General features: G+C 36.7%; 1 protein-coding gene across 7 annotated transcripts in view; it reads left to right on the forward strand.

The window, feature by feature from the left end:
* kcnip4a (potassium voltage-gated channel interacting protein 4a) overlaps positions 1–22,420 on the forward strand; it is a 144,060-nt gene that overhangs the window by 106,113 nt on the left and 15,527 nt on the right. The window contains exon 1 of one of the 7 annotated variants that reach the window (XM_056761244.1): positions 8,065–8,439. The exons of 5 other annotated variants lie outside the window; for them this stretch is intronic. In XM_056761244.1, the coding sequence (XP_056617222.1) occupies positions 8,340–8,439 (100 nt within the window). In that variant the 5' untranslated portion in view covers positions 8,065–8,339. Of the gene's footprint in view, positions 1–8,064; positions 8,440–21,550; positions 22,144–22,420 lie in introns of those variants that run through there. One more of the 7 variants, XM_056761539.1, reaches the window with a different exon arrangement.

Here is a 22,420-nt window from a genome sequence, read left to right on the forward strand (position 1 = left end):
TGAATTATATAAAAATAAATAAATAAACGTGAATATAAGTTCTCTTAAAAGTGCATATACAGTTTCAAAGGATATACAGAAATAGAAACTACAGTAATATGATAACATAAACAACTGTACTTTGGGCTGTTTGTGGTTGCTGGGCAACATAGAAAGTGGGTGGAATAATACACAAGCTGGGTATATATATATATATATATATATATATATATATATATATATGCTCTAATAATTATTATTTTACTAAACTCTATATTCCTGCAAAATAAGTAGAACTGAAGTTAAGCTTTAAAATTATAATACAATTTTATGCTTATTGGATTATGTACCAGAATTGCATACCAAAGTGCATTTTAGTTGTTTTACATCTGACATTACGGTGCCCCAAAGTATATCAGATGGGCCTGTCAGTACATCCAGCGTTATACTTTAAATATATTTCAAGTACATTAGAAGTCGTGTTACAAAATTACATGCTTGGCTTTACTTAAGTGCTCTTAAAGTGGGTAGAAAAGCGAACTCTGCTGCTTGTTGCATTTGAGAGATATTTGACCACTAATTAAATATCACCTAAATCAATAAAGACTAAAGGTTGCTACAAAATAATACAAGACATACGCACTAAGGTATGTGGTGAATTCTTCTCTGGCGTCTAGGCTGTATGCATCTACACTCGTGTATGAAGCAAGGTCTGCCTTTTTTTGGATAATCTTGCTGTTGCTATTACTATAGATTATATAGACTTGTTTCAAAGCGATAACAAAAAAAACGTTACTGCGCATGCGCCCGATTTGGGCCCACATTTTCCTTCAGGTACACAGTCAATTTCTTTAGTGTGCAAGTTAAAAGTATGTCTAGCAAGGATTATTTACGGTTAACAGTAGAAGAACTGTTAATTGGCTAAATTAAATCGACAAAGTTACACCACCCATTCAACAATTGTTTATTTATTCAAATTAATAAACAATTCAATTAAATAAATTGTTCATTTAATACAATTATGATACAATGCAATAGTAATATACGGTAATAATATTATACATTAAATTAAATATAAATAGTTATGTTATCAGCCACTTGCCAGACTGATGGTACAGTTGAGGACCTTTTTTACCTTAAAAGCATTTTATTTGGATGTTTGACATGTACTATAAATAATTGGTGATTGGAATCAAATTGTTATTTAATTGATGCTTGGTTTACTGTTTGAGAGTGTTGTAATTTTTTGTTTAGTTTCGGAATTAAAGGGATAGTTCACCCAAAAATTACTCATCCAATTTTCTTTTGGAGAAGACAAAAGAAGGTATTCTGAACAATGTTAGTCACCGAACAACACAGGTGCCCATTCACTTCAATTGTATGGACACAAAACCAATGCAAGTCAATGAGTCCCGCCTTTTTTGGGTTTCCAACATTCTTCAAAATATCTTCTTTTGGGTTTTGCAGAAGAAAGTCACACAGGTTTGAAATGAAGTGATGACAGAATTTTCGTTTTGGGTGAACTATCCCTTTAAAATCTGAGATGTACAAAATTAGGGTCTTGTAGGTCTTTCAAAAAGATTTCCCTACAACTCCAGCGGATTATAAACAGAAAGTTCCTCCCTCATGAACCCAAAAGTTTGAGCTAATGTTGTTCTGTCAGACTTGTCAAAAATTACAATGGTCAAACAAACAGAGCCACATGGTTTATTGTAATTTTTTAGAGAACAGCATACTGTCTCTGCCTGTTAAGCTGGTATAGGAGAATCCATTTTAACATTGAAAAATACACACTTCGTCTTTAAGATAGACACTCTTGAGGTTTTTATAAAAATCCTAATGTTTTAAACACCTTTGATTTATCAGAATCCAGTGTTGTATTTCCTGTGCCCTCACTGACATGTAGTTAAAAATAGAAGCTTTTTATAGTCGGCTGCAAAATAGCTCCTTTCACCCGAGTCACCTCCTCTCTGTTTGACTGACAATGATTGACAGCAGCGTGCCACCTCATGTCACACATGTGATATCAGAGGAGATGAGAGCAGAGATGACTGTACTGCCAGGCTTTTAAGTAGAGGAAGCAGACACTGGTGGGTTTTAGTAATTGTATACATTCATATAATCATGTAGAGTAAAGATACACTGATGTGACTGTTCAATCTGATTTATGCAAATGGAAATGGCTTCAAATTTCTCAAAACATTTTTATTATTGAGTATCAAACATGTCTCTTCATGGCAGTGAAGGGTTGGTTCAGAGCGGTTTAGAATAGGGTGGTGTTGGTTCATGTGTAAATCAGTGTGAAACCAAACACACATGGGCACAAATCAGTCTATTGTCACGCCCGAGATCTCTGCTTGTTTGCCATCTGCTTTCCTGTTGCGTGTCCCGTATGATACGTTTTCAAATCTGTACTGTAAACAAAGAGAATTTAAGGATATCAATATCGAAGAAAAGTGCTTCAGGATATTTTCTTGTAGTTACCTGATGGAACCACTAGGTGGCAACGCAGATTTACATGTTGTCAGTAGTGTGTCTATGGCTGAAAAACAATTCAAGAAAGGCAAATTGTGAAGTGAACTGCTCCTTGTATTTAAGGATGGTTGTTTTAACATTCAGACTAGGATATTAGGTACGTTATATGCTGTTATATCCTGTTTTATTTGTATCATGCAGCTCAGACAGATTTTATCACAATAATAGACCATGGGTGTGAGTGTGTTAGAAAGTTTTTGTGTGTGTTAGAGAGAAAGGATTTTGTGTTTGTGTGTGGGCGCAGGTGTGTATTTTTGCAGCCCAGGTTGGTTTGGGTGCTGTGACTGAAGCGAGAACTAAAATCTCATTTGTTCACAAAAGAAAGTTTAGTTTGCACATGTTGAGCAAATGTTGAGCAAATTCCCCTTTTTACTTCATTAAAGGAGCAAAAGTGTCAAGTCTGAATATAAGCTCCTGTAAGCTTTTTGGGAAATGTTTCCATAGCAGCACTAGGGATCAAGGAATGTGATGCCGTTTGTCATTTTGATCAATATAAATTATAATAGATCAATTGGACATTATTGAACTCAAAGGAAGATATTTGGAAGAATGACAGTAACCAAACAGATGTCATCTCACATTAACTGCCATAGCATTAATAAATACTTCAATAGGAGTCAAAAGGAGACATTCTTTCAAATATCTTCCTTTGTGTTTAGCAGAACAAAGAAATGTATAAAGGTTTGGAACAATCTGAGGGTGAGTAAGAATGATTTTCATTTTTGGGTTGTTTTTTTTAGTTCATAACTTTAATCTATTTAGCCTATGTCTCTTTAGATTCCATTATAGTACATTATAGTAATTTTATGTCTCATTTACATTCAATCTGCAAACTATTTTTAGCAACGTTTTATAGGTGATAAATATTCTTGACATTTAAAAGCTGCCATATACCATTAAGGGAGTCAATGAAATGATATGTCATTTTCTTCAAACGCATCTTAAATGCCACAAACAACACTTATGAAAGAATTAATGAGCAAAATACTAAGTCTGGATTATTCTCGTTTGCTGAAATGAATTTTTCAAATTACATTTCAGACATTTGTCCACCCTTCTCACCCATGGAATAATATTGCGATGACCAAAGTCCAACACACTGTAAGGTGGTAACTGATATCCACATGGTACATGTGCATGTGTGTATTAGGGTGTGTTCATATATGCCTTGTTTGGTTTTATAAATCAAACTCTGGTGCGATACGCCTGTTAGTGCGGTTTATAAGTGTGAACGCTGCCACCGACACCCCTGAAAAGATGGGAAGCGAACTCTGGCGTAGTTCGATTGAAATATGAACGCAACACGGACCAAAAGCATAGAACCAAACCAAAAACAGGAAGTGTTAACAATATACGACACGAAAATCAAGTGATTTGATAATATAAAAGGAACGTTTATTTGATACGTGCATGCGCATGTAACGGATGACTTCCTGGCGCCTTTCTGACTGCTTTAAACACTTCATGAGATCTTTGCGAGTAACCGGCTAGCTAAAAATACTCTCCTATTCGCTGAGCATGTATAACAAGCTATGCAAATCATAAAAACGTCCAATCAGATTGCGACGTTACACGTAAGCTGTTAGGTACATTATCTTTAGGTTCGCTGTTAAAATGCCAGTCTGTACGCCAAGCTAACCAGGACTAAAACTTTTTTACTTTTTGGTCCGGACCAAAAGAATCAAAAGAACCGAACTAGAAATGTGAACGCACCCTTAATCTTGCTTGTATACACTTGTGCATTGTGTACTATATTTATTGTTGGCTCTTATGACTAAATGCTCGCAGCGTTACCTCATTTCTGTTCCAGGTCAAGTCCACATCCTCCTATCAAATATTATCTCTGGCATCACTTTATGCCAATTCTCCTGCTTGCACAATATTGTGTAGAAACGTTGTGTTTTGGAGGGCAGGCTGTGTGATCTGTATTTTTTGTTTGTGAGGGTGAAGAGGAAAACTTGTTTTAACCTGTGTTTGTTATATATTCAGCAGTACTCAGGGCAGCTCTGTTTCATGAGCTTAAATAACAAAAATTTCACACGTACTGCTCTGGGGATTTGACTTCACTGCTTTTCAAATATTGGAACGTTGCATTGATTTGCGTTGTATAGCAGATTGTGCTGTAAAGCCTGAAATTATTCCCGATTCAACTGTTTAAAGCACATTGATCACCTAAACGCCTCTCCAGTGACCTGTCATGTAAAAAAATGGCACCCTTGTGACATACACAGTACACGTCTGTTGTGCTATTGTAGAATTATACATCATTTTGCATCAGCTGAAACCTCGCTTTACAAAGGCCACAAGATAAAAATTTGTCATGTGAGCCTTTAAAAGTGTGCTTAATGATAATGATAGCGTGCATTGTTTTGAATGCTATTAGAAAAAAATGATTCTTTGCGAGTTTTCAGTACCGTCCCTAGCTCGAAAACATCAATACAATTCTGACGTATATCTATACAGCTCTTTTCACAAAATTGATGCAAAGCAGCTGTCCAGAAAACACATCAAACGGTATAGAAAAGTAGTATTATTGCAAATATTAATGAAACGTTTTGGCCTTTAACAGAGGTTTTTAGCCATTTATGTTAATGTTGCCTTGCAGATGGTTTCAAAAATGTCGAAAGTAAAACAAAGTTCCGTGATACTAAGAAAACCGAATAAGAATTAATTTAACTAATTATCAAAAAATGTTAAAAAGTGTGTCATTTTATACTATAAGCTTAAGCAAGACACACGTTTTCCTCAAACAAGGGCCTCTGCTAGACAGGCCAGACTTGATAAGACTCCTCACAGGACAGGAAGGCTTCGCCTGTAAAATGAAGTTGCGTAATCTCTCATCAAAATAGATTTCATAACCAGCACAAATCGAAGAACAAAGACCATTCACATCTGAGACACATCCTTCCACAGAGATAAGAAATCGACCACACATTCGGTTTCCCATCAACACCGTCTGACATTTAACACACCTTAAAGATGTAACAGGAAGACAACAGAGAGCAGAAGGTGAGAGACATCATGACAATCTCTGTAGCTGTCATACATTTTACTCTAGTGAATATTTGGTCGGTTTATTTACTGGTTTATAAAGTCAGTTTGAGGAGAGGCACATACTGTATGGTGAAGTCTGCAAAAAAGGCTGTTCTATGTTTTATTGCCAAAGAAAAAAAATATGTTTACCTTTACTATTCAATAGACATATTCAATGCCCATCCACTGGGGATTGTTGTCAAACTGTATTATATGAGGTAAGGAACTTTCCATTAGAATAAATATTTTTTTAGCAAAATGAAAAGAGTACAGTTGTAAGAAACGACACAAAAGTTTTATGTATCGTGATTTATTGTTTCTATGTAAAATCATCGTACATAATGTAAAGAACATTCTGTGAATACAATCGTCTTTAATATTTAATATCGACTGAGTAAGACCACGTGAAAGATTAAAATCGTAGTGAAATGAATAATTGATCTCATACTTCAATCCACCTTTAATCTCATTATGAGACTTTGGCTTGGATTTTACAGACAGGGTCACAATTACTGCACAAAACAAATAACAATTCATATACCAGCTTTAAGTTGAATGTGCTTGTCAACAGGTACTTTGAATATAGTTCATACAAAACCAATGCTAGAGAAAACAGGAATTTAAAATGATATTTATATATTTAATTTGTGATGTAGCCCTAGTGATCTTTGCCCTGTTGTATGCAAATAGTTCTTACACTATTCATTTTCCTATTGGCAGAGTAGCTAAATATTCCTGATAATTCCCAAAGGCTAATGTCAGAGTTTTATTAAAACCAAGCTATAATAGGCAGATGAAACAAAAAAACGCAATGAACAGACTTTAAAAATGGCTCAAGGCATAATTGGAATAATTACATGAACGACGGTAATAACTCAAGACTAAATTATTTTATAGAAAAAGAAGAGTTAATTTTTTGGGGGCAAAACCTTTAGGCGGTAAGAGTTATGCCAATTTTCTCCATAATGGAAACTTATTAACTACAATATAATATATGTTATGTCTGCTCAGGCATATTCATTTTAAACTCTTGTATGACCACTTGCTTAATTTCTATTACCATAATTACCAAGAGGCTTAGAAATTCATCCAGGAGCTAAAAATCTCATTACTGCTGTGTATGTAAATGGTTAAAAGCCATTCCGACTTCTTAAAATTGTGTATGCAACAGATTTCTTTGCTTGTTAATGTTAATTTTAAACCTATACATTGAATAGCAATGCATTGGTTTCATGGGCCAGCAGGTGGCAGTGGTCATGTGTTTTCAGGAAAGGTGATTTTTTTGGTAAGACTTGACCTAAAGCCTCTATGTATTATGCATTATAAAGAGTTACTTAAGGGTAAAATGCATTATAATTTTTCATAATGTGTGTTTTAATGGATTATACATAGTTGTAAAGAAGTATAACCAATTTAAAATCGGTAGTTTAACAATGAATTCCTAAGTGTTATAACTTATTAACTGTAATAACAATTATTTATAAGACATTATAATACATTAAAAGGTGCATTAATTACAATGCTTTAAAGCTGCTTTTATAACACATTTTACATACATGCTTCATGAAAAATGTTACTTTTTTTCTACAGTATGAGATCTGATTATATTTATGAGATTTTTCTTCATAAAGACCTTACATAATGAAGCGTTATGCTTTTATTAACTTATAATGAGCTATTTCTATCTACATACACCGCGAGTTCTCTTGCATGGAATTCACCATGTTGATTCTACAGAGCGTGTTTCATAAATAGTGTACGTCATCTCCTTCAGCAAAGAAGCAAAAACGTGACGACGTCTTAGTTCTGTATCAGACACCGTAGTGCTCCGAAAGGGAGGGGTGAGGGGGTAGTGAGCCTTTGGTTGCAATTTGCAATCTCACCACAAGATGTCGCGAAATTTCATCCACTGGACCTTTAAAGTTAAGTAAATCCACATCTATCACTTTTATTCAGTTAAACCTCAAACATAGTCCTTCTAAACTTTAAACCGGGGCTTTAAATGTGCTTCTTTGCTCTTTTGCCTTCAAACATCTTTTCTGTATTTTACTTTTTATTTTTTGCAGGGTTAGTGTTATTGAGTGAGTGTACTTGATGGAGCGTGAACTATTGAGTCGTCCTCCGGCAGCAGTGTTTGGTTGTCCTCCGGTGGATATTGTGTAAATAAATGCAAATCATTTAAAGCATGACTTCATTACACATTGATTTTTGCTCTTTTTTATACAGCTCTTTGTGCTACAGTAAATTGTAGGTCAGTTGGATCGCTGTACATCTATGAATAATGACGCTCAGTACAATCTACAGGGACAGTTTTGTGAATAAAGTGAGATTTTTTTTACCTTATGTGAAAAGGAAGGACAGGAAGAAATACATTCTTATAATTAATCCTCTTTCTCTCTCTCTCTCTCTCTTTCTTTCTCTCTCTTTTCTCTGTCTCTCTCTCTCTCTCTCTCGGCCCTCCCCCCACACCAAAATTGAGTCTTGAATCTTGACGCGTTCTCACTCCAGTACGCATTTCAAACCGACAGAGCTCTTCGGTCGTAACTCTGGGACTATCACTAACTTTGTCGTTTTGGGAGACCCAGATCCCAATTCCCGGTCCTCAGCCTCCCAGTCTGGATTTAGTGCAGGAGTGGAGAGGAGCACCACGTGGGTGCCTGGGGCTGCCCGGCCGGTGCAAGCCGGAGGTGGCAGGGACCTGGGCTGAAGGGAACTGGAGCGCGGAGGCTGGCACGGGGTCGGGGGACTCAGGCAGGTGGCATGAGTCGGAACAGGGCACCACGTTAACCGCCATGTGGGAAACGGAGGGTTTACAGACGCTCGGCATTGTGTTGCTTGTGTGCGCTTCGCTCAAACTCCTTCACCTGCTGGGGCTTATCAGCTTCTCGGAGGGTAAGAGAATGGTTTAGAGATGTTTTGCTCGAAGTAGAGGCTATTTAAGGACAGTATGAGTATTGGTAATGAGTGAAATTGTAAGGTCTTTGCCGGCTGCGACTTCGATCTAAAAGCTTTCATTCATGTGTAATAATTGTTAATACTTGTGTGTGAGTTTGGATGTTGTAAGTTAACGTGTGTGCATGTAAAGAGAGGTGAGAAGAGCACAATTTACTTTCTGAAAGGAGGAGAAATATAGTGTTTGCATGTAAATGTGAGTATGTCAGGGGCTTTGTGCTTTTTTCTTAAATCAGTTCGATGTTATATTTCTTATTTAAAAAATATTAGATAGAAATGTGGGCTGATTTTTTTACTTTAAATGACTTCTTTTTAGTGAGTTCTCAGTTGTGCACCACTTTTGTGTCAGAATCTTGTCGCAATTGTTTTTACAAAGCAATTTGAGGACAATTGTTAAATATGTGAAGAGTACGGAGGTGTAAAATGAATGTATTGCATGGATAAAATAATCTGCATTTTTCTATGATGATAAGCGTTTGAGTTCATATCGAAATAATTAATCATATTGATTTTGGGTAGGTTTCCATTTTTCTCTCATTATAATATTATTTATGCCTAATAGAAAAAATTGAGATATTAAAGGGATGTTTTTGTTCTTTTTGGTAATTTGCCTCATTGCTTACAATAATGATCTGAAATGAACAATAGCGATGACCAGTTTATTTTCCAAAATCGACTGATACGCACTTGCACAGAGATCCCTTCCACAGCACAATCTCTCGCCGTTCTATAACTAGTGGTGTCTTGAGACATCAGAAGGGTGGGTGGAGATCTTTTCTCTCCCTCGGTGAAATACACCGCTGTACGCTCCACTCCATCCAAAGCACTCCAAACCCAGTTTACTTCCAGAACGCTTCATTTTCCAGGTGATATTTTTTAACGACTCTATGATTTCTTTTAAACGGTTCATTTACTATAACTATTTGAGCTAATAGGATGTATGATGAACAATGGATTTCATTACCGCTGTTTGTCTTATTGTTTATAAAACTAGTGGCTTGTAAATTGCGTTATATAATACACAAGTACTTTGTCAGTCTTCGACGTTAGATGATGTACCACTGAATTTGTCACCAGTCTCACTAACGCTGGATCAGAGGTCTTTTGATCATTAAGGTTGAGCTCAGCACTATGGCTCTCAATAAGACCAACTACACAAGGTTGCACACCTAATCATTGTGTCGGTGAAGATCAATATCACACACTTGACCTGTACACACATGCACGCACACGCGCGCGCGAGCAAAGGTGTGACTTGGGGACACATTAAGTGCTCATGTCATATTAACAGTGGCGCCAACCGTTAGCAGTGAGAACATTTCTGCCATAACAGCCACGGTACACTTGTGGCCTTTGTCTTTGACATGTCTTTGTAAGACGTTTAAATTCTGTCATCCAAAAACTCTGTCATGAATTACTCACGCACAAGCTTTTCAAAACCTGTATACATTTCTTTATTTGGTTGAACACAAAGAAAGATATTTGGAAGAATGTTGTCTACTGACAGGATTGGGACATCATTGAATACCATAGCAGGAAAAAATATTGTCTTTTTCATGTTCTGTTAAACGCAAAATTTTATATTTTGAAGAATTAAGGAAAACAAACAGTAGTGGAGCACCTTTGACAACCATTTTAATTTTTCTAGTCAATGGTGCCCTCGAACTGTCAGTTGCTAACAATTTTCTAAATATCTTTCTTTGTGTTTAACTGAAAAAAAAAATGTATACAGGTTTGGAACAAGTTGAGGTTCAGTAATACATGACTTGAGGTTAAGTATTTCAACTACAGTAATTCAGCTAAAACATGACAGGCCTCGACTGAAATTTGTTTTTTTTACAAATACAGCAAAAGTTATATAAAAGGTGCAGTGGTCTTTTAGTCGTTTCTCTGCATTTACACTTTTGTGACATGTTTTACAGTGCACCCTAGCTTTGCAGTTATTCATCATTATTTTTGCGCCCTTGGATTCAACCTAAAACCTTTGCACTGCCACTGCAATGATCTTCCAATTGAAATTTTACTCTCCTTTTCATTACTTTATTGGAGATTTGGATCAAAACAACCAAAACCAAGATTGCCACTCTAGTTAAAGTGCAGTCTGTTGTTGTGCAGTTTTCTCTTTGCTTTGTTTGCTTGTTGTTTGTCCTGCATGTCAACATCTGGCTTTACCAATAGTTTACCAATAGTCAAATGATTAATCGTGATATATTGCTTTCAGAATAAAAGTTTGTGTATGCATAATAAATGTCTGTGTACTGTTCATATTAACTGTGTATTTGTAAACACATGCACATAGCCTACATGTATATATTTAGCACCATGTCTACACTTGACGTGGTGTGATGCGAACGCATTAGAATTATATTAATTATATTTTTACATTTTGTCCACACTAGATGCGGCGCGATGTGACAATGTCATTAGAACAAGCCATGTGCTGTGTCCATCCGGTGAAGACACTTTGTTTGAAAAATGTAAAAGTGATTAATTGTTATATATAATTTAAATTATTTGTAAATATAAAAAAATACATCTAAATGTTTCCTAAATATGTGTTTATAAATACAAAATTAATATGCACAGTACACAGACATACACTCACCTAAAGGATTATTAGAAACACCTGTTTAATTTCTCATTAATGCAATTATGGTGGTGGTGTTATGGTGTAGGGGATGTTTTCTTGGCACACTTTAGGCCCCTTAGTGCCAATTGGGCATCGTTTAAATGCCACGGCCTGCCTGAGCATTGTTTCTGACCATGTCCATCCCTTTATGACCACCATGTACCCATCCTCTGATGGCTACTTCCAGCAGGATAATGCACCATGTCACAAAGCTCGACTCATTTCAAATTGGTTTCTTGAACATGACATTGAGTTCACTGTACTAAAATGACCCCCACAGTCACCAGATCTCAACCCAATAGAGCATCTTTCGGATGTGGTGGAACGGGAGCTTTGCGCATCCCACAAATCTCCATCAACTGCAAGATGCAATCCTATCAATATGGGCCAACATTTCTAAAGAATGCTTTCAGCACATTGTTGAATCAATGCCACGTAGAATTAAGGCAGTTCTGAAGGCAACATATACAACTGCAAAAAAGTCATTGTAACCAGGGTCGCCTCCGGAATGGAAACACAAACTGGGGGAACTTTGTGGCGATCAGACCGGGTTGTTGGGCCGCCGATTCCGTGACCGGACAGAGGGAGAAATCCAAGGAATGCGATCACAAACACTGGGTTAATCACCCCGGCACTCCGGTGGTAAGATGCTTCGAAGGAAAAACTTCACGGTCACTTTTTAGGCTGTAATCCCTGAAACAGATATGAATATAGCTGACGGCGGCATCTTGGATCTTTAATTGATAAATATTGCCAACGTATTATAATGAAGTATGGCAGTGGAGTAGTAGTGTCCCATTTCTAAGGGGAACGTTTTTAGCCTTTGGGCTTGCCACTCTGTTTCAACAGGCAAGGGGCGAAGGGGTATAAAATAGAATTGTGAATTGGGCAAGTAGAAAACTAAAAGAAATGATCAAATACTTTTCAAAACAATTACAACAATGTTAGTCGGTTCCATAGCTTGCCCAAAGTTGGATAATTAGTTTGTTCATGTGATATTTTTCACGAAAATGTAGCACACATAGACAAAGCTGTTGATAAGGTCATCATTTTACTACAGTAAGCTTATCAAAGTCCTTGTGGAAGGTTTAAAGCAGGGCTTTATGAGAAGGAATGACTAGTAAACAAGATTATTAAGGATGAATTTTTCCCATGCAAACATTTTTTTTGTTGGCATTTATTTTACACGCTCACACCCTGTCTTGATGCCTTCTGATATAAGAAGCTTTGCTGAAAAACTTTGTAATTAACTGTTTCCCCAAATTATTTTCCTTCCTCCAAAATCCCATTTCATTCCACTGCTTTGTAGATAACGCTCGTGCAAGAAGATGATTACAGCCACATGCTCTTTCCATTGTAATTTTTCAACAAAACAATGCCCGACAAGTATGCTCAGTCAGCGTTTTCATGAGTTTAATTAAAGAACTAAATGTGGAAAAATTATGCCAAACTAATCCTGTATGATTATTCATAGCATGCATGCAGCATGGAGTATTCATGAGTTTTGTTGTCGGAGGATATCTTCCACGACGTGATCCTTGTTGTTAACCTTGTTTATTTGTTTGGTATGGCTGTAACTAAATTTCCATTTAAAGTTGCTTAGAAAAGCCAAGTCTAATTTAAGCCTTCCTTATCGTCATTGGTAAATTCCAGGTTCCTGAGCGTCTTGAAAACGCTGACCTTTGCTTGTTTGTTGCTGCTTCATTAACAGGGATGTCACCAACCCCACACTTTCCTTCGTGGATGATGGATGAGGTACAAGGAGTCTATCAGATGCTCAAAGATGTGTTGATTATGTATCTGCTCGCAGACAGAGAGATCACTGACGCTCAAGTGCACCTCGTTCATCTCGCTGTAGACTCTCTTCTTCACAGCCATTGTATTCCCCCTGAATATACACAGAATAACCTTTTCCTTCATAATTGCTTATCAGGTTTTTACAGTAAGAGCACATAAATCATATTGTCACATTTGAAGAGGTGCCAGGAGAACAATCTCTTTAATTATTGCATTTTCACAGCTGTTTAGAACCGGATGGGGAAAACATGGCGTCAGCGTGAGATACCAGGGGACCCAATGTTACCGAGGCTAATTATTCACTCCAGTAAATCAATGCACTTTCATTCAGGGTCACAAAACATCACGTCTGACTCTATATTTGTTATTTAATTGCACCAGAGAAGTTTAAAATGTGATGTCATCAAAATTATAGAGCAATAGAACTGATTGACCAAGCTGCATCCCATCAAATGTGGTTTATATTTGGCGGTTACTGTAGGTATTTATGATTTATAGACATTAACTGTAATATTTGGACCATGATGATAAAAAAATGTATAGAGCAGGGAATGTAGTCAATCAGAAATATAATGCCAATATGATGTTTAAAGCAGCGATCTGTAACTTTTGCCTCTTTATCGCCCCCTCTGTTTGAAACATAAAAATGCAGGTTACCATGAGACAGTTTAAAAATGCTGTGTTGTATTTAAAAGGAAAAAAAACTGCCGTTAGGTTAATTGTATACATATCTATATATATTTGACCCAACAACGGGTAAAAACAACCCAGCATAGGTTCATTTTACAACGGTTGGGTTTGTAATACGGGTGTCTCCACCATTTTGGGGTACTTAACAGTTTACCTAAAAATAGACGTGAAAGACTTGATTATTATAAGTAAATCATTTAGAATATTAACAGTATCTTGTCTACACAAAATTTTGATTTGTCATTATTAATATTTTTCAAGAAATATATCTGAAGGACCCCCTAAATCTATTTAGACCTATTATAGGGGTCCCTAATGCCTTATGTAGGATATTGAAAATTATTATTATAAGCTCGGGTAAGAATTGACCATATTAAACAATGTTTTTTTAATTAATTTTTATGCAGCTTTATATGGACACCATATATATCAGACTTCACTGTAAACTTTTGGCACATTTATTCATTTATATCAGCAGAATAATCTTTTTCAATAGCGTGTCACATTTTATGCAGTAATTAAATCTTACATCACTGGCTTTTATCCACACAGCAAAGTGTCATGTGTAGTAAAATGTGCCTCCTTCATAAACTGACTCTGTGACCTCTCAGCCTGACTCTCTCCCTAAAGACAATCAGTCTTAGGTTGGAGAAAGCCTCACGGACGGCTCTCGGGGAAAAACAGACTGAATAATGGCAAAAAGAGACCTTGTTATGCTGTTCTTCTGCACTTTCGGTTGGACTTTCCAATGGCCCGTATTACAGTGTTTTAGCATAGCTTTGAACATGAGCCTTTAAAGCTCACTGAACCAAAATAGCCCATAAGAATACACTTTCTCGAGCACATGATCACAAAGAATTGCTTTGGACTTATCCCCGACCAAACTCTTCAAACAGAATAGCTTGAGATGACAGTAGCATTTGTTTTGGCCTTTTATACAAACCTCGGTCCTTAATACACAAAATGACTGTCTATCAGGTTGTTTTTGAGCGAATGATAATTCAAGTCATTCAAGGAGGATTTATGTTTTTTCTTGTGTGTGTCGAAGGCTGACAATTGTTGAGAATATACTTGTCCTTTGTATGCATTGGCCATCTGTATAGTGTTTGATGTCTGAATGCTTATGTAACCTGCGTTTAATCTAAAAAGTCTGCGTATAATGTTGATCTGATGCTGCCATTCTGGTACATTTCACACCGGTTGACCAGCTACACACAAACAAACAAAGAGTGTGAAAGAGCATGATTTAGGTCAACAGTTGTCTTGGACAAATTCATCCCAAAGCAAAGAAAGCAATGTGGGTTGAGAAAGAGAATTGTGATGTCAAGTTCGATTTGGGTTGTAGAGGAGAGGATGAATCTAGCTGAAAAATGCCTCATTTTATCAGCATCTAAAGACGCTGTTCACAGCAGTGACCTGTAACAGAGACAGAACGCCTCTGATATAGATGTTGACATTAACAGGTGCCATCACAGATGAAACGGGACAGCTATTTACACACAATATCACTCTGCGTTTCAGTGAAATAAAGACACAAGATTCATCTGACAAAAGTATAAATGGGTTTGGAAAAATAGCAAAACAAGATCCATTCTTCTGATCCATAACAGACATCTTTTATGCCATAAATCAGCAGCGGATTGAAATATTTTAGATGTTCGGTATGTACTGTACTTCATCAAGTCAACATTGACCTCATAATGCAAGAGTCATGAATATGGTTAAATTTGGGTTACGGCTAAATCTGTCATTTGGAATTTTAGCTTCTCTGTTTTCTGATTATTTTAGCATAACTTTTAGATCATTTTTACTCAAAGTTTTACTGAGCGCAGCTGTAATATGTCAGAGGAGACCTGGCCCTCCTGGCTGAGCCTGGTTTCTCCAGAGGTTTTTTCTCCATTTCATCACCTGGATGGATGGATGGATGGAGTTTGGGTTCCTCGCCACTGGGCCAAAGATTCTGAAAAAAAATCTGATTTCCTGAATTCTTAATTTACTGACAACTGGAAAAACTGAAATATACCGTGAAATATTTGTTTTTTCTGTAAAATTATAGGATATAAGGATATATATTAAATTGTTTTTCCTATTCTGATATATATTAAATTGTTTTTCTTGTAAATGTGTTGTCTTGTTCTGTAATTTTATAGTTTTTAACCGTATTTCAAAAATAATTTGTCAAGAAATAAATCTTGTTTGAAAAATGGAAATTATCTGCCAGCTGTCCGCAGCTGTGGCACCAGAAATAAACTGTAAAATAACAATTTCCCCCTGTTTTTTGACCGTATTTAATAAAATACATAAGAAATCTGTAAAATAAAAGTATGTTGACATTTTACGTGGAAAATCTGTTCCATTTACAGTTTTTTTACATTGTAGTTTTGCCAAACTTCTGATTGTCTCTATCCATTAAACTGAGATAGCACAACATATTTTAATGTCTAAAATTCACCTTCAAATATAGTACTCCATAAAAGATGATTTTTACCTTTAAACATATTTCTGAAAAATAAAATGCATCTGGTTACGGCTGCAGTGGAGTGAACTGAAATTGAAAGCCGAGTCCTGTCATTTTCTGCCTCATTACCTGCTAAGGTGCCTGATGTCATCGTGTTGGTAAAACGTACAGAAACACATTCAAGTCTATTGTGGAACAGGAACGGATGCGTGAGTGTTCTGAGTGGTTCATTACAACACATCTGCACAGGCTGTCAATTACCGGTCACCGTTTTTACCATTTCCCCAATAAAGATGAGCAGGTGGAGGTGGTTGGAGGGGAAGTCACATATGAGCTTTAAAAGCAGATGTGCTGATTTAGCACTTCATTGCCGCGCAGAAGCCTTTTTTAGATGTCTTTTTAACTTTCTAATTCTCTTTTCATTAAAGGTATTAAGTTCACCTAAAGATGTAAATTCTCCCACTATTTACTCACATGCTTTACATAGATATACAGTATAAACCCCTTGAATGTACATACTTGATTTAGAAAGCATGTTATACAGAAGATGCCTCTGTGCTTAGCAAACCTTATAATAAAAATACTTGTTCCAGACATAACTGTGTAATGTGTCCCGTATATGTAAAAGCATGCATTGCCTTTACACCTTCGACCTTGTCAATGTCCATCATAAAACGGCTCTATACAGAGACAGAAAGACACTTATGTCTCCTCCTGTACTGTATATAATATGTGTGAGCATGCAGTGCTTTAACCATATTGACCTTGTCGATGTCCATAATAAAGAGGCTCTAAATATTGTCTCATAGACCCCTTGGGTGTGTTATTTTATGGTAGCTCTGGTTTCTGTTGTCATATTTAACTTGAAGTCTCTTTGGGCGCTTGTAGTCTCTTTTTTCCTGTTTTTAAGACTGCTTTTTTGTTGCCACGAGTAGCTTTTGAAATAGTACGGGTTTGAGTTATTGGGATTCGAAGAAGAGCCGTCAGACGTGAACAGAAAGCTGTGGACAGGCTCATATCATTTCACTATTAGTCCGGGTTGAGGTGCATATACGTTCTAGATGTGAAGAAACACTGAGAAATGTGACGGATGCCAGCAGGAAGCAGGAAGACATAAAATGAGCTGTAAAAGCAGGCTGGACTTTGAGGGAAAAGAATGAAATTATCCAGACGTCATAATATAGCCTATCATATATTTTAACAAACTGATACAATTCAAGACTTCTTTCCATTGAATGCTATATATTTTGTAGTGTATGGCTGATGGTAGCTATAGTTTCAGTTTTTGATAGACCAAGTGGATTTTAATTTTTGTGGAGTGTTGTGGCTAGCCTGGTAATGGTGGTTTCCGAAATGCACGGAGTGGTTGAAGTGTACAGTCGAATGGTTTCTACTAGGGTGTCGATGGTGCTTTCTAGAGCATTGCTAGGTGGTAGCCCACTAACCCAAAAATCACATCTCTATGATATTCCCTACCTTTCTTTGAATCAATGTGATTCTTTTAACGCATCACATTTGTAATTCATCATTCATTTATCACATTGTAATCTAATTGCTTAGAAAACCACTAAGTAGTAGTGCCAATAGTAAGCAAACCTAATGTAATGAAAATGCATCTCCACAACGCATTTCTTAAACACGTTCTAAGTTGGTGTAGAGTTTTAGCTCCACGTAATCGGTCTTTTCAGATGTGAAAATCAAAAGTAGGCCAAAATTTTTGTTTGGCAAAGTGAAGAATTATTTTGTGGCACCACAGCCTTCCAATAGTCAATTTTCTGAATGTTTATTTTCTACCATATGGCAAGCAGAAGTTCTCGATATTTAAAAGGGGTTTAATCCGATAACAAATCATATGCACTCAGCATCATGTGTACTGTGTAGTACATGTGTGTTTTGATCTAAAATAGCAATTATCTATAAGATATGATTTAAGTATAATGGTTTTATTTTTGTATTTAATGGCACTGTGTGCAATGTTTAGTGCCATCTAGCGGTGAGGCGGCGAATTGCTACCAACCGTTCACTCCACCACTCCCGTCGAACCACTCAGGAGGCGGAAAGAGGATTAAGATGTCGTCACTTTTTCGCTTCTTTCTTGAATTAAATAACGTATTTCTTGTCAACTACATTCCATGCAGGCAGACCTGTGGTGTATGTAGATAGAAATAGTTCATCTAAGGTCTAAAAACGCTTTATTATTTAATGTCTTTATACACCTCTCAACACATAGTTTTGTATATTATATTGCCTTTCTGTCAATATTTCCACCAAAAAACTACACAATGGTCCTTTAAATCAGGGGTTTCCAAAGCAGGGGTCACGACCCTCCATGGGTTTGCAGTGCCGCGAGGGCGGGGTCGCAAGATGATTTCTAGATTTATTTGTATTATTAGAAGTAGCGTATGTAATCAATAAGTGTAACATAATATACACATAAATTACTTGATAAATGACTTTAAAAAAAGTCTCTTATGAAATGAATTGAGGTCATGATACACTTGACAGATATAAATCTCATGATTGATGACCTTATCAAGAATTTTGCGAGAATGGCAAAGGTGCAGCATGACCGTCTCGACCCTGCTTTTGTATTGATGGAATGATTTCAGGCATGAGATGTTCATAAATACAAACGTCTAATTCTTTTTACATCGTTCCTGTCTGATTCTTTCTAACCGAAGATGTATTGTAGTGCTTGAACTCTGTTTCAGGGTGTGGAATATGTTCATTTTATGCATGGCATGCTTACGTGATAGTTTCAACTTTACACCATGTGATCCTACAATTTACAAAACCCAAGGCTTTATGAATAAGGAGGACTTTCCCTGAATTGCTTATTACATCCTGAAAACACTTACAATGTCTATCTGCTGAAACTAAGCTGCAAAAATGCTTCTTCTGAAATTCATAAATCCACAACATTGTCATATTTCAGCCATCGTTCAAGTCAATGATGCCTACCGGTGTTCAAACAAACTCAAAGGGAAACATTTTAATATATATTATTGTTTGTAAAACACCCTGATCAATATAAGCCATCACAAATGTTTACATAGCACATTTCAGAAAAAAAAATCTTCCTGTCACAGTAATGCAGGCTTAAATGAGAGGCTTTAATCAGAAGGAAATAAGAGATAAACATTATATTGGACAAATTACATTAGTTTATTATTTTATATGCAAAGAGGGTGTTGAAATGAAAACAATTCTTAATATATAGTTTAGGAAAATAATGAAACAATGCCTCTTTAGTTCTAACCCTGTTTAAAAAAACAGCATATGCTGGTTAGGTGGGTATTGAAGCATGTTAGCTGGTTTGTGCTGGTTTAAGCTGGTCATGTGCTTGTCCTTACCTGGTCATGTGTTGGTTTAAACTGGTCCTAAACTGACTTAAGCTGGTCCTAAACCAGCACAGAACCAGCTTAAACCAGCACATGACCAGTTAAGGACCAGCTCATGACCAGCTTAAACCAGCAAATGACCAGTTTATACCAGCACAAACTAGCTACCATGCTTCAAAACCTACCTAACCAGCTTATGCTGTTTTTTTCAACAGAAAAGGTTTAAAGAGAGATGATCATTGTTAAAACACCAGCCTAACAATATAAAAGACTCAAAGGTACAGTTCACCCAATAATGTACATTCTGTCATTTAATGAGGTCATGAAGCTCAGGTCGCTTTGCATATAAGCAGTTTTTGTCTAATTCAGCGTATTAGACACTATTAGACAAATCTCAATTTAATCTCTATTGCAGAAGTGATAAACTGTGTGCTCTTCTGGCAGACACGGTATGTTCTGTAGCAAGTGAGTGAATAGGTCGGATAGATGCTTTTGTTTTGTTGCTTGTTTCGGTTTACAGAACATCGCAGTGTGCCAGGCCGGGCAGACTCTCAAGGTGATATACTGTTGATATACTGTTACCTCTCTGACAAATTATAGTGAATCATTGTCCTGCAGTGTTGCCAGATACAGATTCATACAATCTCAAATGATTTCCTTGTCAAGGGGGTGCCGCTATCTGCCAGAAGCAAGAGCAGAAGCTCAATGTAAGACATATATTCCATCACTTTGTCTTTTCCGGAGTTCAAAGTAGTTGGTGAGTTTGTGATGGATGGGCAGATTTTCTCCACCTACACCAACTTTATGGCTCAGTAATAAGAGCTTTAGCGGCTGGATCAGGCTCGCCGACGATTCTCAGAGATGTTGAGGTCACGCCGGTAACGGTCACCAAATGAGGCCTTGATGCATAACACTCAAACGCATTATATCAGTAGCGTTAATTAAAATCAACACTCAAATCCTGAATGCGGTTCCTGATCAATGAGTGCTTGAGATGAATACACATCACTGTTTACCTTCTAAAATAAAGGTTTGGCCTTAAAGAGGGTACATCCTAAGATAAAATACAATAAATGTACTCGCCCTCATATCTTTATAAACCTGTGTGGCTTTCTTTTTTCGGCAGAACACAAAAGAAGATATTTTGAAGAATGTTAGTAACCGAACACCATTGACCCCTATTGACTTCAATTACATGAACACAAAACCACTGAGACATTTCTCAAAATATCTTATTTTGTGTTCCAGAGAGGAAAGAGTCATATACAGGTTTTGAACAACGTGGGAGTGAATAAATAATGAGCAAATTTGTATTACTGGGTGAACTATCTCTTTTGCTTTCCTGTGGTTTTCATAAAGGATTGTTAAACTGTAGTCTACTATACTGTATACACTTTAAAAAAGCTCAATCATGAATGTAAACACAAAATTGTAGCTTGGTTAACAGGCTTGCATCCCTCAAAAAAGGTGGGACATGCGAAGAACTTTGTATGTTAACTGTGTCACTATTTATATATGCAGTAGTTTAAATTCATGGTTATAGAAATGCTTCTGTTGCATCTCTTTAAATGGCCCCCAATGGAGAACTCCACCCGACTAAATTAAACTGGGTTTGAGACTCCTTCCTTCAAGGCCTCTATAAAAATTGAAATTCACGTTCAAGGGTGTGCATTAAGAATTCATACATTTCAAAGAGTGCAAGTAAGATGAAAGGTACAGGATAGCCTTGAAGTGTAATTTTCTGGACCCTTATTTCATAAATGCTGTTTGGACCTAAAAGGTCACCATCACAAACAATGAAAACAGACACACAAACTGGCTGTCACACTGTAGTCAAGCAGAATATTTAGCATTTACATTTTGTAGTATGTAGGGGTTTGGTGAGGGGAATGGCCTAACTTATTATCTGTAGTTAAATAATATTGTGTATTGTCCATGATGGGTCTTAAAGGGACAGGAGTTGTTCCAAATCTGTATGTATTTCTTTGTTATATATATTTGGAAGAATGCTTGTAAACAAACAGTTCTTAGCCACCATTGATTACCATAGTAGAAAAAATTACAATGGTAGTCAAAAGTGCCTCAGAACTGTTGCTTTCCTACATTCTTCAAAATATCTTCTTTTGTGTTCAGGACATTTATAAAGCAATTTTTCCTACCATGGTAGTTAATTGGGTCCAAGAATTTTCATTTTTGGGTGAACATTCCCTTAAGGGGTCATTTGACATGGCTCAAACGAATATTATCTTTGTTTTAGATGTATTGCAATGTATATACACGATTTAAGGTAAAAAAGATTTTTTACAAAGCATGAGGCGTTTCAGGCAGATCTGGGTGAGCATTCGCTTTTAGATAGAATGCATTTTTTGTCCTGACACTTTCTTTCTGCTATTCGCACCATATGACACCTTTAAGACCCATCTGTAAATCTATTGTGTACTGTTGTAGGATCAGATTCTTTATCATTCTTATAGAATTCACCAAAAATAAAAAAAACTGATCCTGGATCTGCACATAAATCTCTTGCATGAAACTACACACCCCTGCCTCCTCACGACAGCATGCCAGCCACCTGATGCTCTGGTCCAGCCTGGTTACCGTGGTCACACTCACACTGTATCTTCTAGGTAATGCTTACCTTCAGAACGGCAGTAGGCGTGGCATTACGGCACGGCTCAAGAAGTTCTTCCCGTGCACGTCTGCAAAAAAGCCATCCAGCAGTATTCAAAGCAAGTCTTCTTTCAAAGCACTCCAATCTTTTGTTATCTTTTTCTCTATTGAAAATATTTTTTCCAAGCCCTCTGTGTTCATCCCGTCATTTTGTTCTCATTTACTTCTCTTAAGAATTTCACGTTTTGCCTCTTTAAATCTTATTCTTCCTCTTATCTCTTATTCGTTTCATCTTCTACAATGTACCCAAACCCATTTGTTCTCAAGCCTACACGCTGCCGAAGATGTGAATAACTCCAGCTACCAGTGCCTTCGGCTCCGTTCTCTGTGGTCTAT

This window comes from Triplophysa dalaica, chromosome 1 (assembly GCF_015846415.1).
Source record: "Triplophysa dalaica isolate WHDGS20190420 chromosome 1, ASM1584641v1, whole genome shotgun sequence".
Classification (NCBI taxonomy): Eukaryota; Metazoa; Chordata; class Actinopteri; order Cypriniformes; family Nemacheilidae; genus Triplophysa; species Triplophysa dalaica.